This window comes from Triturus cristatus, chromosome 7 (assembly GCF_964204655.1).
Source record: "Triturus cristatus chromosome 7, aTriCri1.1, whole genome shotgun sequence".
Lineage (NCBI taxonomy): Eukaryota > Metazoa > Chordata > Amphibia > Caudata > Salamandridae > Triturus > Triturus cristatus.
Window position 1 is genome coordinate 1,823,443,914 of NC_140590.1, and position 14,594 is coordinate 1,823,458,507.

Here is a 14,594-nt window from a genome sequence, read left to right on the forward strand (position 1 = left end):
ATATCTTTATATCTCATCAGTTTCTTTAATTTATTCTCGATTACTTTTGGACACATAGGATTGCAATAGGTTTGCCCATGTCAGATGAAAAACTATTCTTAGGTAGTCACGTATGTAGATCATGACCCTATGCAGCACATGCTGATCACTGCTGGTGGTATAGCCATGTTCTCACATAATCATTATTTAGCTGTACCAACTATGGAAGTTCTAGCCACTCAATTTAGACTGTCTGATATTTAATTACTGCAACGTAGCATGTCCACATATGTATATTATATATATTTTTTTTTTGGTTGAACAGTTTATTACCTTTACAACTTTTAACACCTCGGGCAAGATGTATGACGGTTCTTAGCACACGCAAACGGGTCTTAGACCAATTTACGCACACAAAAAACCATGGGCCCATGTACAAACAGTATTTTGCGAGTCGCAAATAAATTGCGAGTCGCTAAATACTGTTTTGCGGCTAGGTATGTGGCAAGGGTGCTCCCTTCCTAATAGCGACTCCATAGGCATGTACAAAGGTTTTGCAACCGCAAATGCGGGCGCAAAACACTTGCAAATTACCACCTACTTCAAGTAGGTGGTAATGCCCTTCCCCTTTCCAAATGCAAGCAAATAATTTTTTAAGGGCAGGCAGTGGCCCAAGGGCCACTGCCTGCCCTTAAAAAATGAAACAAAAGCGTTTTATTTTTTTAAATACATCACGTTTTCCTTTAAGGAAAACAGGCTGCATTTAGCTGCTTTATTTAAAAGCAGTCCCAGACATGGTGGTCTGCTGAGCCCACGGAGGGCCAGCCATTCCCAAAAGGATCGCAAAACGCAAGTGGCTCATTAATATTCATGAGCCTCACATTTTGCGACCCCATTGGGAATCGCAAACAGTGTCCAAGACACTGTTGTACATGCCAAATAGCGAGTCGCAAATTGCGAGTTGCAAATTGCGAGTCGCAAAAGCAACGCAATTTACGAGCCGCTATTTGGCAGGTCGTACATCTGGCCCTTCATTGTTTATTTGTTGGTTATATGTAAAAGGTTAACCCAGTCCCGCTTCTTTTGGACAGTGTTCCAACACCTATCCGTTTGAGTTACCCTTTATAAAAATAGGAAATAAATAAAATAGTTTACAGTTGTTTTTTTAATTACAGAAAATCATCAGTAAAATGTTACACAGCGCCTGTGCATCAAGTCTTTTTACAAGTCAATATAAAGTTTAAAAAAAATGACCAATAGCATAAATCAAAGTTAATTTGCTTAATTTAATTAGCATCAAGAAGCAAGACACATTGAGCATTGATCATTTTAAAGTGAAGTACAATGAAATAAAACTGAGAGCTATTTCATTACGAGTGCCGCTACCCATTTGCAAAGCAATATCTCTTGCATTACTGAAAGTTTGAGCTATTGGCTTTGCATTATTATTAGCAACACCAAAAGCTCAAACTTTCAGTAATGCGAGATGTAGTGCATTGAAAATGCTTGTTTTTCTATTCTTACTACACAGGTTTGTGAAAGAAAGTAAACAGGTAATGCAATGAAAATGCTGGTCCTTTTAACAATTACACATGTACAGGTTGTGCTTCTGAGCAGCAGCATTAGGGATATGTAAATTTATTTTCATGGCACCCTGACTTCAACTGGGGTTTGCGATGTTTTCTGTGAGTGACAGCATTGTGTTCCGTATTGCTTTATGCTGGACTGTTTTCCACAGTGGGAATCTAGATGTATACTTTATATTATCAAATGAATATTCTAGAAGGGGCGTGGCTTCGGAGCCAACGATGGCGGTTAGCGTGATCCGAGAGCTCCTCGCCAGCCGGATTAATTATCCTGTGTAATGTGGTGTCCGCCAGGGCTCGGGGGCATGCCTCAGAGTGCCCAACCAGCAGGTGGTAGCTGGGACCCTACTTACGCCGTTTGGAGGCCCGGGAGCTAAGAGGCAACCGTTTCAGAACAAAGCATATGTCGCCGAGGCTGAGTCAAAATGGCGCTCTGAGTCGCTCCCACTGCAGAGGAGGAGGAGCAGAACTGTGGCCGGACCTTGGGGCCCGCGAAAGCGGATTGTCGAGGGTCCCTGGGGTGTGGAGTCACATTGGTGCCTCGTCCCCCTGCTGGAGATCGTTACTGGCCGACTCTGAGGAAGCACCGCTGTCCCGGCCGGGTGCTCCGGACGACGTACTGTGATGTGCACGTCACCGGGGGGTGAGACCCTGAGTGCGCCGAGAGGCACTGAGCTGTCACCGTGCGTCCGAGGTCCTGTGGAGTGGGACGACGACAGCGAGGCTGTCTGCCCGCTTGCAGGATATTGGGGCTGGATTCCTTCCCCCCCACCGAGGTATTCCCCCGTCGGGGTTGTGGGGCAGGGGCGCCGGCTGCTGTGGGCGGTGTAGGGGAAGCGGCCTGAGGCTTTCCCTGGTGGCGCAGTGAAGTGGCGGACCGGGCCGGGATACGGGCCCCAATGCACCTTGCCTGAGATGAGTGGTGGCACGGGGTGTACTGGCAGCAGCCCGAGACCTGTGGTGCGGCCGTACACTGTGGCGATCCTGGTCTGATTGTATTGTTACGGGCTGCACTTCGCCTGTGCCTGTGGATTGAGGTGGAGTGCACAGCAATAAAAAGGGTTTTGCAGTGGCTGACGCTTCTCTGGCCGATTGGGGGACTTGGTGACACCAGGTGTGTTCCGGCAGGCTGAGAGGGGCAGAGGAGCTTGGCGCTTTGCTGTGCCGCACCTGAAGGCTGCAGTGGACTTGCGGTGTGGAGCTGGGACTGCTCCTCAGCGGAGTGCAGTGGAGGCCACTTGAGCCCTAATTCGAGGTCTGGAGGGACTGTGCAGGCTACTGTTGGCCCTGGAGACCGGGAGGCCCACAGTGTAGTCCTGAGCTGGCACATACTACACTGAACAAAGAAGAGGCAGGTGCTCATCCCGGCAGCAGCTTGTGGCTGGACAGGGGAGTGTGGTGCTGCCTTTGGCTTGGTGCTGTGTGGGGTGCGTGGCTGAAACTACGGGTCCCGATCTTGGCGCAGGGGCATAACAGAGGTGAGGCAGGACTGTGTGGCCCCTGTAGACTTTGCGACCTACTTTCACTGTTTCCTGGGGACCTGGTTTTGGAGTCTGGCCTTCGGCACCATGAGTGTGGGACAAGGGAGCAGTGCACAAGTGCGGCGGCCTAGAAGTCCCTGGGAACATATCCCAATGGTGAGGAGTATTCCAGAGGGGCGCAGGGTGTAGTAACAAATCACCGGCAGCGTAGGGCCTCTGTGACTCTGCACTTGAGAGGTGGGTGGATGGCACCCTGGTGGCTGCCCCCCAACCACAAAGATTGGGGCGAACCAGATCCTCAGTTGGACACCCTATCCCATTGGCAATGAGGAAGCCCAGAGGGAAGCTGCTGGGGCCCCCTCCAGACCACGAAGACACATCACCTGACCAGGTACATAAGGAGTCGGAGAGTGAGACCCCGGACGTCCCTGTCCAAAAGCAACTGGCTAAAATACTAGTGGCCATTGTGGATACCAAGGCGATGCTGCATCAGGACATCAGCACCGTGGCTGGGTCTGTTGCCAACTGAACATGCAAAGCTGGCAGACAGGGTCAAGCAGACCGAGTCATCCCTGGCAGTCATTGCCCCATTTGCAAGTCTTTGACCACTTAGATGGGGGACCTGTCCGCTAGGGTTGCTACCTTGGAACGGAGGGCTGAGGACGTGGAGAGACGGAACCGGAGGAACAATGTGAGGGTCCTGGGGTTGCCGGAAGGAGTGGAAGGTGACAATATGATCCAGCACCTAGAGAGATGGCTCCGCGAGGTGGTTGCACCGGAGGGATTGTCACAGTTTTACACTTTAGAGAGTGCCCACTGCGTCCCGGCCAGTACGCCGACCCCAGGGAGGCCCCCGCGCTCGGTGGTGGCCAGAATGCTTCACTTCAAAGACAGTGATGCACTGTTGTAGAAAGCACGCACGGAGGGGCCATACGTGGTGGAACAATAGCAAAGTGTCCTGGTTCCCTGACTACACCTTGGAGGTTCAAAGGCGTCGCACCTCCTTTTTGGAAGTCAAAAGGGTTTCTGCGCGATGACGGGATGCAATATTCACTGATGATTCCGGACCGACTATGGATAGTGTTGGACGGGAAGACGCACTTCTGTGATGACCCCAAGGCAGCCTGGGAGTGGCTGGAAGTTTACAAGACAGAAGGCCGACCCAGGACACTATCTAGAGTCGCCCAGTCTGGGATCTGAGAGCCCGGGAAGAGGTTGTGGAGACATCAGAGGCTTGAGAGCTCGAAGAAACCGAGTCCATCGCAGACAGAAAAAGAAAGAGCGGAGGCGTTAGAAGTAGTGGCAGTCATGATGCAGGGTCGGCGATCGTCATCAGAAGGAGGCACGAGTTCGAAGAAGGGGACAGATGAATCGGTCTCTGAGGTGTCCTGCAGTGGCAGTGTCAAACTGCCGGTTGTGACCCTGGGCACAGCTGATGAGATTATCTAAACTGTGGGGCGATGCCCTGGGTCCTCTCTTGCTTTTCCTTCATCCATTTCCTTCTCTGGCATGGCTCCCCCCTGTCTTTTACCACTGTGCCTTCTCCCTTTTCATGGGAATTTGTGGAGGGTGGTGGGGGTAGTTGGGTGCGCTTCTGGGTGCGGGCTGGACCGGTCTCCCAGGGCTGGCGCTTTCTGGGTAAATACCTGTGCTTCTGTTGGGCACTTGTGGTGAATGCCATGCTCCCTTTAGATCCTAGCTCTGTCGCTTTGGGCTTTCACTTACTGATGCTGTTGTGTCTGTGGTTTGGGCGGTTGGCCATTGCTAGTCCGTCCTGGGGTCGGAGAGTTGTCCTATTGGGGTTGTTTGTTTTTGCTTATTAATTTGTGCATGCTGAGGGGGGTGGCGATGTGGACACTGGAGTGTTGATAATTGGGGGTGCGGCGGGGCTGGGTGGGGGTGTGTGGAACCAGTCTAATCAATGTATACTCCATTCAAGTTCATTACCTGGAACATTAGGGGAATGGGGTCTATGGCCAAACAATATAAGATTTATGCGTATCTGAAAAGGACTGATGTACATGTGGCTCTCTTACAAGAAACCCATTTGACCAGTGGCAAAGTGGCTAACCTACGCAGGCGATGGAGAGGTCGGATTTATGCCACCACTTACTCTGCTTTTGCTAAGGGGGTATTGATATGGGTGAGACCAGGGGTTCCTTTTGAACACACCTGCACTAAGGTTGATAGTGAAGGCAGGTATGTTCTGGTGTCGGGGAGATTGGCGGGGAGGGAGGTGATGTTTGGGAGTGTGTATGCACCAAATGTGGAACAGTTGGGGTTCCTCGCTTCCCTCTCGGCTCAATTGGTTGATTGTGTTGGAGGACACGCTGTCATTGGTGGTGATTTTAACTGTGTGGCAGATACTGAGGCAGAAAGATCCCATCCGCCTCTGCATGGGTCCCAGATGCATCAAATACCTAGTGCAAATCAGTTGATCTACCTGACAGAACCACTGTTTTCTTTAGCGCAATTACCCAGGTTCTGAGGGTGACTGGGTTACCCCATTATCTTTAATGGGTCCCAGACGCATCAGGATGCAGTGGTGTTTCGGACCTGGGTTAGTCACTGGGGCCTGGAGGATGTTTGGACACTACAGCATGCTGTGGACAGGGAATACTCGTATTTCTCCCCTATGCACCAAGTGCACACCAGGCTGGACATCTTCTTGTGCACACCTGGATTCAGCGCGTCTGTCACATACACAGAGAACCTGGGTAGGACCCTTTCGGATCATAGCCCCCTGTTGCTGACGCAGCAGCCATTGGGGAGACGGCCCCCGATTCCGCTGTGGAGGCTAAGCCCGCTGGCGTTGGAAGATGCCCCCTTGAGGGATTCCTTGATGACCCTTATTGAGATGTATTTTTTGGTCAATGCCGGCTCAGCGTCTTCCACGTTAGTGGAATGAGAGGCATTCAAGGTGGTAGTGCGTGGCCACTGCCTGGGGCAGTCAATAGGTGCGCAGCGGGAAATTAAGCAAGAATTATTGGACATGGAATCTCAGATCCGGCAACTGGACAATGCTCAGGGGGTGGAGGCTCGCTCTGCTGGGCTTTTGCAAGAAGCCCATGCTAAATACAGAGAAGCACTAGAACGGTTGAGGTGCCACAGTTATCGAGAATATCTAGATAGGGTGCAGAAAGAGGAGGGGAGAGCTGGCCACCTGTTAGCGTGGTTGATTCGGCCTGAAAGCAGGGGAGCACCGATTATGCAGATTCAGACAGACACTGGGGAATTGCTTCATGACCCTGATGCCGTTAATGCTCAGTTTTGAACTTTCTACGAGAATTTATATTCCTGCCCCTGGTCTCCCGCTCTGACATTCGGGATTTTCTGGAGGAGCTGCCATCGCGGACTCTGGACGAGCAGGTGTAGGAAGTCTCGGAGGGCCCAGTGATCCTACATGAGGTTAGGGCTGCTATTGCGTCCATGGTGAAGGGGAAGACGCCGGTCCAGATGGACTTCAGGCAGAATTTTATGCGGCGTATGTGGATCAATTGGCACCTAGACTGGTGACTCTATATGCAGAATCCTTACACCAGGGTGTCCTCCCGGAGTCGACCCAGAGTGCGCTGGTAATAACTCTACCTAAATCCAGGGAGGCTACCGCCCCAGTAACGGATTATAGACCACTCTTGATGCCCAATCTCGACTTCAAGGTCCTTAGTAAAATACTGGCAGTCCGGTTGCTCCCGCATACGCATACCATTATTCATACGGATCAGATCGGCTTTATCCCCTCCCGTAAAACCTCCTACAATCTGCGCAGGCTGTATTATGATCTGTTCCATGAAGAGACGAGATCCTTGCCCTCGGCAGCTGTGCTGTCAGTTGACCTGGAAAAGGCCTTTGATACGGTTGGCTGGGAGTATCTTTTTGAGACTATGCTGTGGCTGGGCCTTGGGGAGGGGTGGGTGAAGTGGGTTCAACTGTTGTATGCCTCGCCAACGGCACGGGTCAAGGTCGGGAAAGCGGTATCCTCCCAATATTGTATACAGCGGGGGACCCGGCAGGGGTGCCCTCTTTCACCCCTATTGTTGTACTGGGGATTGAACCCCTTGCGGAGCGGATTCAGCAAGGTGGGGCGGGCCTGGGTATTCAACTGGACGGGCAGATCCATACGATCTCATTGTATGCTGATGATCTGTTGGTGTACCTGCAGGCAGCAGCGCTTGGGACGGTAACAGTGTTTGCACTCCTGGAGCGCTTTGAGGCGTTGTCAGGCTTGAAGGTTAACAAGAAGAAGACCTACTTGTTCCCTTTAGTGGGTCCCACGTCTCGGCCGGTATGTTTACAAGCTGACATTAATTGAGCCCCCCACTCATTTAAATATCTTGGGACACAGGTTTTTCATTCCCTGGAAGATCTGAGGAGTGAGAACCTGGACAGGGCATTGCGATCTCTCAGGACATGTGTGCATTTCTGGCACACCTTGCAGCTGCCAATCATGGCAAGAGTTTCTTTACAAAAGATGGTTATGCGGCCGAGATTGCTGTACTTCTTCGTTAATTTGCCGACCCTGATGCCCCGGGGATGGTTCGGTCCCCCGAATGCCTTAGTGAGGGATCTGATCTGGGGGGATGATAGACGCCGGGTTTCCCTACAGACATTACAGTGCCTGATGGAACAGGGAGGCCTGGGGGTGCCAGATTTCGAGCTATATATGCTGGCTGCCCAGTTGCAGTGTCTGGCGCAGTGGCTGGAGGATATGAATGTTGAGGGGACCTGGCTAATAGAATCCGACGGTGACCCGGCTTTCTTGCTGGCCAAATTGCTGAGACCGGCGCTCAGTGTCCCATACAAGCCGGTGTTGCATCTTATGGCCATACACACCTGGAAACGCTGCATACGCAGGTTGGGCAGGGCCCGTGGTACTCCCCCACGCTATCCTTGTTTGGGCTTCCTCATGGGGACCCACTGACGGTGTTTATGGCAGGACAGCTGCAGGTAAGGACTGAGGCGGGTATAGACTCGGTTGGTGATTGGTATCAAGCTGGCTCGCTAGTCCCATTTACAGACTTGATGGATGCCTATGGCCTCTGCCCCGGCCGGTTCTTGCAGTATGAGGTTTTTGTTCGCACCTTTGGACGGTTATGGGGAGGAGGGGGGATGAGCTTGCGACTCACCCGGTCTTACATGCAGTGAATACGTTGGGCACGGCGGGGCACCAAGTGAAATGGCACCATGAAGCACTGGTTGCCGCAGCCACTGGTCCCACGACAGACCTCCGGAGAAAGTGGGAAAGAGCGATAGACAGGGAATTTACAGATAGTGAAAGGGGTAAGGTACTGAGATCCCACAAGAATATTTCAAGGAACACCAGACTTAAATACACGCAAATTAACTATATACATATGGTGTATATGACGCCTCATAGATTAAATGTTACATTTGGGGTGTGTTGCGGAAATGCCCGAGGTGTAACTATGTGGATGCCGGTTTCATACACATGACATGGAGTTGCGGTGTAGTAAGATTGTACTGGGAGGGAATCCTGGCCAGGATTAAAGGTGCATTGGGGAGGGACCTGGCACTTTCTGTGGAGGTCTGTTTGTTGGGACCTTTCCCACGTCCTTCTAAGCGGAAAGTTGGGACTCGATTTATAGACCTGGCTTTGGGCTTGGCTGAGAGGCGGATTGCTCCGATGTGGAAATCCGCCACGGGACCGCAGATAGTTAGGTGGAACAGTGAGGTTATCAGTTGGGCGGGAGTGGAGGCCAGAGCTTTGAGCTGGGAGGAGGCGAGGGGTATCAGGAGAAGACCAATAGCAGATGTATGGAAAGAAGTGCTGGCGAATTAGGAAAACCCGGAGCAAACCAGCAATGCCAGTGTAGAAGAGGTGAGTGGCAGCGAATGATTTGCTCTGGTCGGCACGGGTGGGCCTGGTGGCAGAGGGCTAGACAACACACAGCCTCCCCCCCTGAGAGTAGGGACAGGAAACGCTGGTCCTGGGGAACCATGAGCAGTGAATGTGGGATCAAGCCCTGTGGAGAGGGGTCTCTTCGCCTCCCCCTTCTGCCTCTCCCTCGACCCATCCCCCCCTTACCCCCACCCCACCTCAGATGGTGTGAGTAAGATACAGCATATATTGCTTGACTGTTGAGTCACATGACCGTGCTCCCGGAAACAGGTGCACCCTTTGCCCCCCCCCCCGGCATGCCATGTTCTCTTTGTTCTCTCCCCCTTGTTTGTTTTTTTGGGGTTTAATTTTCATACTACTGGAATGTGTGCTTAAGTCCAATAGATTGAGTGTATGATCGCTGAGGGCAATGCCCGATCCGGGTATGAAAACGGAGTTGCCCACCGAGACAGGGCGTGGAAGCTGTGTTAGACAGGGATTATGATTGTCATTTACTGGGGCGGCGGCTATTGTACGAACAAAGATGAGCTGATACTAGTCTCGAGTAGAGGATTACTATTGATGTGTCCTACCCAGGATTGTCGTTGTAATGTGTAATAACCTGTCTAGTGTGATAAATAAACACTACATTGAAATGTTACTGGTACAAATACTGTGCTGTGTACATGCGGAAAAACCAAAACTCTTAATAAAAATATGTTAAAAAAAAAAATCAAATGAATATTCTACATTACATACATAACATTATGTTGGCTGAGAAAAACGTTTGGATAAGCAGTTGAAGTAACTTGCCACTTTATCGGGCAGTTTCAAGACCATTACTGTGCACAAAAGTGGGTAATTTCTGTAAGGTCTATCATTACATTAATAAACAGTTTTTTTCTGCAACAGACAAAGTGTCACACATAAGACAATTAAATGTCACACATAGCACACTGAGGTCAAGAAATGTCCTCCATAGCCAGCACAGGAACTTGCCAGCTCTGCATTGGGACAATTCTAGGAGGTACAGTGAGAGAGACAGTAATGGGGCTTCTGTGGAATGGGGAAGAGAATGCAAGGGAGAGGTAAGTCATGCTTCTGTGTCAGTGGCGTAGCTAGAGCATGTGGCGCCCGGGGCTATCCCTCAGATTGCCGCCCCCCCCGGGGGGGGGGGGCAGGGGGGGCATGCACTTCAAAGAGGTCCGAGAGACACGTAGTATCGCCGCTAATAGTTACCTTGATCATGCAACTTACATGCACTTACATGACACGGATGAGGCAGCTTAGAAACAGTCACTACCACAGAGCAATGCCACACAACAAACATGCACAAATATTCTTGCCACACATCAGGCCCGGCTCCAGGAATTTTTGTTTGGGTGGGCCAAGGGTGTATTTGGGTGGGCCACTGCGGGCTCGATTTGTCGCATATATGTCTGGGCAGGCCTGCTTCAGGGCCCTCCTTTATCTCTTCTTAGTCTTATAAGAACCAGTAAAACTCACTCTTTTCCAAATCTCTTTCTAAATATTATCACTTTCCATGTAATGTTCCTTTGATGGGAAGAGGAGGTTTCTGAGGTGGGAGTATCAGGCAAGTAATACTACTCAGGCTCCATCTGTTCGAGCCTTCATGGAGGATCCCTCTTCATTACTACCTCCACCTGACCCCGGACTCTGCAACGCACTCCCTTACAGGCTCCCTCTGTGCGAGCCTTCAGGGAGAATCCCTCTTCATTACTACCTCTACCTGACTCCGGACTCTGCAACGCACTCCCTTACAGGCTCCCTCTGTGCGAGCCTTCAGGGAGAATCCCTCTTCATTACTACCTCCACCTGACCCAGGACTCGGCAACGCTCTCCCTTACAGGCTTGATTATCCACTACTCCTCTCTCCAGTGCACCTTATCTCACAGCTGACCTTGGGCCCCAGCCCCATATCAGGCACCATCGGGCTCCACTTTGCTTTTTCCCGGTAAAAACATTAGTAAAATCACCTTCAAACTTAAAACATTGAATATTGCAGTAAATATAATTAGCACGCACTTTAAAGTATGTTCCACAGTAGCCCTTGTGACCCGACTGCTAATTAAATAAACAAAAACAGAAAGGCCATGACAGGGCCGGCTTTAGCGCTGATTCAAAAGTCTTTTTTGGCGCCACACTAATAACCTCTTTCTCCGTAAATACCTTTACTACCACCTTCCAACAGTGCCCCTCATCCCTCCATGGCACCCCTAGTGACCTCCTCCTCAGATTGCCTCACGCCACAAGTGCCCCATATCTCCCCATAGCCCCTCCCACTCATGACCTCCTCCTTGGACTCCCTCACTGCCACCATCCACCAATGCCCCTTATCTCTCTGTAGCCTCTCCCCCTCATGACCTCCTCCTCAGACTCCCTCACTACCACCCTCCACCAGTGCTCCTCATCTCACCCTAGCTCCCCCTCCACACCATGACCTCTTCCTCGGATTCCCTCACGGTCACCCAGGGCACAAGTCCTAAAAAAAGAAGTGGAGGGACGCTGACGCCACAACAGCAAGTGATGTCACGAAAGGTGGCTTGCACCATCAGACTCATTGCCTCCCCTCGCTCACCCCTTAGATGCCATTGCATCAGAGAAGCCAGCGCGTGAGCAGCGTTCTGAATGAGCTCCGATCTCGCCCCAGAGAGGCCAAAGAGTAAATGTGTGGCTCCATTTGCTCCAGTAATCGAGCTCCCGTTAAAATAAATGAGGGGACGCCATCCACCCGCCTGGTACCCCGACTCGAGCCCTGCAGTCACCCTCCACCAGTGCACCTCATCGCTCCACAGCCCCTCCAACTACCTCCTCCTCAGATTCCCTCACTGCCACCCTCCACCAGTGCCCCTCATCGCTCCGTAGCCCCTCTCTCATATGCATTTGTTGTTTAGCGCTACTCATATCAGTGTAGTGTGTCAGCACTTTACACCACGAACACATTATACAGAGACAATGAATCAAACAAGTATGTAAATCAGTCTACAGGGAATGTCACATAAGCCAATGAGGATTACAAGGTGTAGGAATCACATGTCATCCATACTGGTGGGCAGTATATTTTGAGAGGGTTTGGTCTGGGGAAACACAACCTTAGGATTTAAAAGAGTATTCCATGGGGGTCAGCTTTACTGATAAAAATGTATCTCTGCCCAAACATACTCATTTTAGCAACATTAGAATGATGAAAGACAGGAAATTCTAACTATATCACAAAACAAATCTATACCATTCATGTTTGTATGCAGCTCTTTGGTGACAGTTCATTGGTCACTGTCCTATGTTAGGATTGTAACTTCTGAACTGCAAGTAACACAAGGATCTCTGTGGCAAAGGCAGCAACCCACTGAGCTTCCACACAAAATACAGTTCATCTGCACTTAACTACTAACAGACAAATAATTGCTCTCCAGCGGATCATTAATCACCAGCGTTATTGGGGCATCTTTTATTGTCTTATTGTTGTCCTGCATCGGCCATGATAATGATAAAAACTATTTAAATGAAGCGCACACGAAGTACGTGTCCTGCTGGGCCTGCGCACATATTTTTAAAAAGAAAAGAAACACATTCTCTTACCTACTACTGCACTAAAACGAATTATCCACGGACGCAGCAGAGCAGACTGCCCCAGGCCACAAGGTCCTCACGAGAGTGCGTAGTGGTGAAGCTCGTGACGCGTCACCGCTACGTTCTCATCGCGAGGGACGGGCAAAAATGTAGCCCAGGGCCGTCATTGGTAGCGCTGGCGCGCGCTCTCCAAGATTGACGGCCCTGGAGCAGGCAGCAGGCTGGGATGCGACCAGTATACGCGGGCGGCGCCGCGCGGGCAGATTAACGGTCTCAATCATTATGGTGGCAATTGCAGCAGCAGGCGCTGACGCACTGGCGCACTCAGCACTACAACCAAGGCCAGTGCGCGCATTGCGCAGCGCGCTGCTTGCTGCACTCAAACTGGGCCGCCCGGCCGCGCGTGCCGTTGCGGCCGCGGCAGACTTTATCATTTATTTAGTGACACTGTGTCCCTAAATAAATTATAAAGGCCGCCGCCCTAAATATAGTGCCGCCTGGGGCGGTCCGCCCCCACCGCCCCCCCTCCCCCAGCTACGCGCCTGTTCTGTGTAGTTCACAGTTCACTCAGCTGCCGGTGAGTAAACATACCCTTTAATACAGTTCACCCAGCAGTGTGGGTTTCACAAACAAATACTTATTGGTTCCCTGGCATGAGTGGCCCCTGCAGCCACACTGATATTTGAGCCACCTGCACAATGCAACTGCTAAGGAGTGTGTTAAGTGGGCAAAGCCCGGTCTCTACTGTGCCCTCATTTATGTCCTTGCAGGTGCTCTCTCTCTAAGAGATCAATAAATACTAATAATGAGTGACAGGCTCGGAGGCTGCACCTGGATAAAGTCATTGTGGAGGGGGGCTGAGGAAGAAAGGAGGACTAGTAAGATGAGGATGATGGAAAGCAGGAGGATAACGGCCCAGGAAATGGACAACCAGGTGGGCTAGGATGACCAGAGCCACCAGGACCAGGAAAAGATGAACGAGTCCCACTGAGACATAATCTACGAAGGCCAGGGTTGTCAATGCCAGAGGGGACAAGGAAAAAATAGACGATCAGGAACAGAAAAAGGAAAACAGGACGTTGATTCCCAGTTTCTGAGGGGACTGTGTTCGTATGACTCAGCATGCTGTCTAGTAACCATCTGTTTCTTTTTTCTTTGCAGAGTTTTATATAGCGCGCACTTGACCCGAATCCAATCAGGTATCAGAGCGCTTTACATAGCATTAGTTACGTTACATTAGGACACACATTAATTTTTTTTTTTGTTAGGCACGGGGAGATTATGTGATTTGCCCAGAATCACAGGATGTTTAGCGTCGTTACCGAGACTCGAACCCAGTTCCCCCAGGTCCGAGGTCGAGCGCCCTTTAACCTTCTTTGCCTAGCAGGAAGAAATAGTATTAGTGGTTCTTCTATTATATAGAATTCTAGCAACATTTGCAGTCAACATCCATTCAGATCTTAAAACAGACACAAAAAAGAAGACATTTTGGGGATCACAGGATAACCGATGGAACATTGCAGTCAGTCGCATGGTTTTCTTCGACAAAGGGAACTCCGCCTCATGGTGCATTCATTTACAGAAAATGCATCCTTCCTCAGGTAGACGCAGTCTCCATAACCAATTACGGGGAACCTGAAATGGTAAGATCAGAAGTTTGACAACTTGCATTTAGAACAACGAGCTATGTTCCTTCAATTTACCTAATAGTTTATTGGCCACGCAGCCTAGCCACCAAAGCTGCTGCATTATATTACACTGGGGGAGAAAGCAGCAGAGACCTATCTTTACTAGGTATAGTGATGCACACAAAATGGATGCCAGGTGCCATTTACATACCTTTGCACTATTGAGCAAATGTGTCTGTGTGTAATGACTAGCACAGGTTTTGTGCTTACAGGTATCCTGCCAGAACAAAGTACTATGTTTAGGCGAACATTACACCTTTTCACTAATTAGGTGTGTGCCGTTCAGTGCGGCATACACACGATTTGTCAAAAGTTAGGAGAATTTAAAATATTTCACCTCCTTAGCGCCCGCCTCGTGTAGGCAGTCCTTTTTGGCAAAAAGCCATGTCTAACAATGATTGTAGACACAGATTTGTATCACAAACTATGG

General features: G+C 50.4%; 1 protein-coding gene across 27 annotated transcripts in view; it reads right to left on the reverse strand.

Annotated features, from left to right (window-relative positions):
- Positions 1-1,126: 1,126 nt before the first annotated feature.
- LOC146813293 (uncharacterized) overlaps positions 1,127-14,594 on the reverse strand; it is a 455,769-nt gene continuing 442,301 nt past the window's right edge. For all 27 annotated transcript variants that reach the window (XM_085620134.1, XM_085620133.1, XM_085620117.1 and 24 more), the window contains one exon: positions 1,127-14,111. In XM_085620134.1, coding sequence (XP_085476260.1) covers positions 14,000-14,111 — 112 coding nt within the window. In that variant the 3' untranslated portion in view covers positions 1,127-13,999. The remainder of the gene's footprint in view (positions 14,112-14,594) is intronic.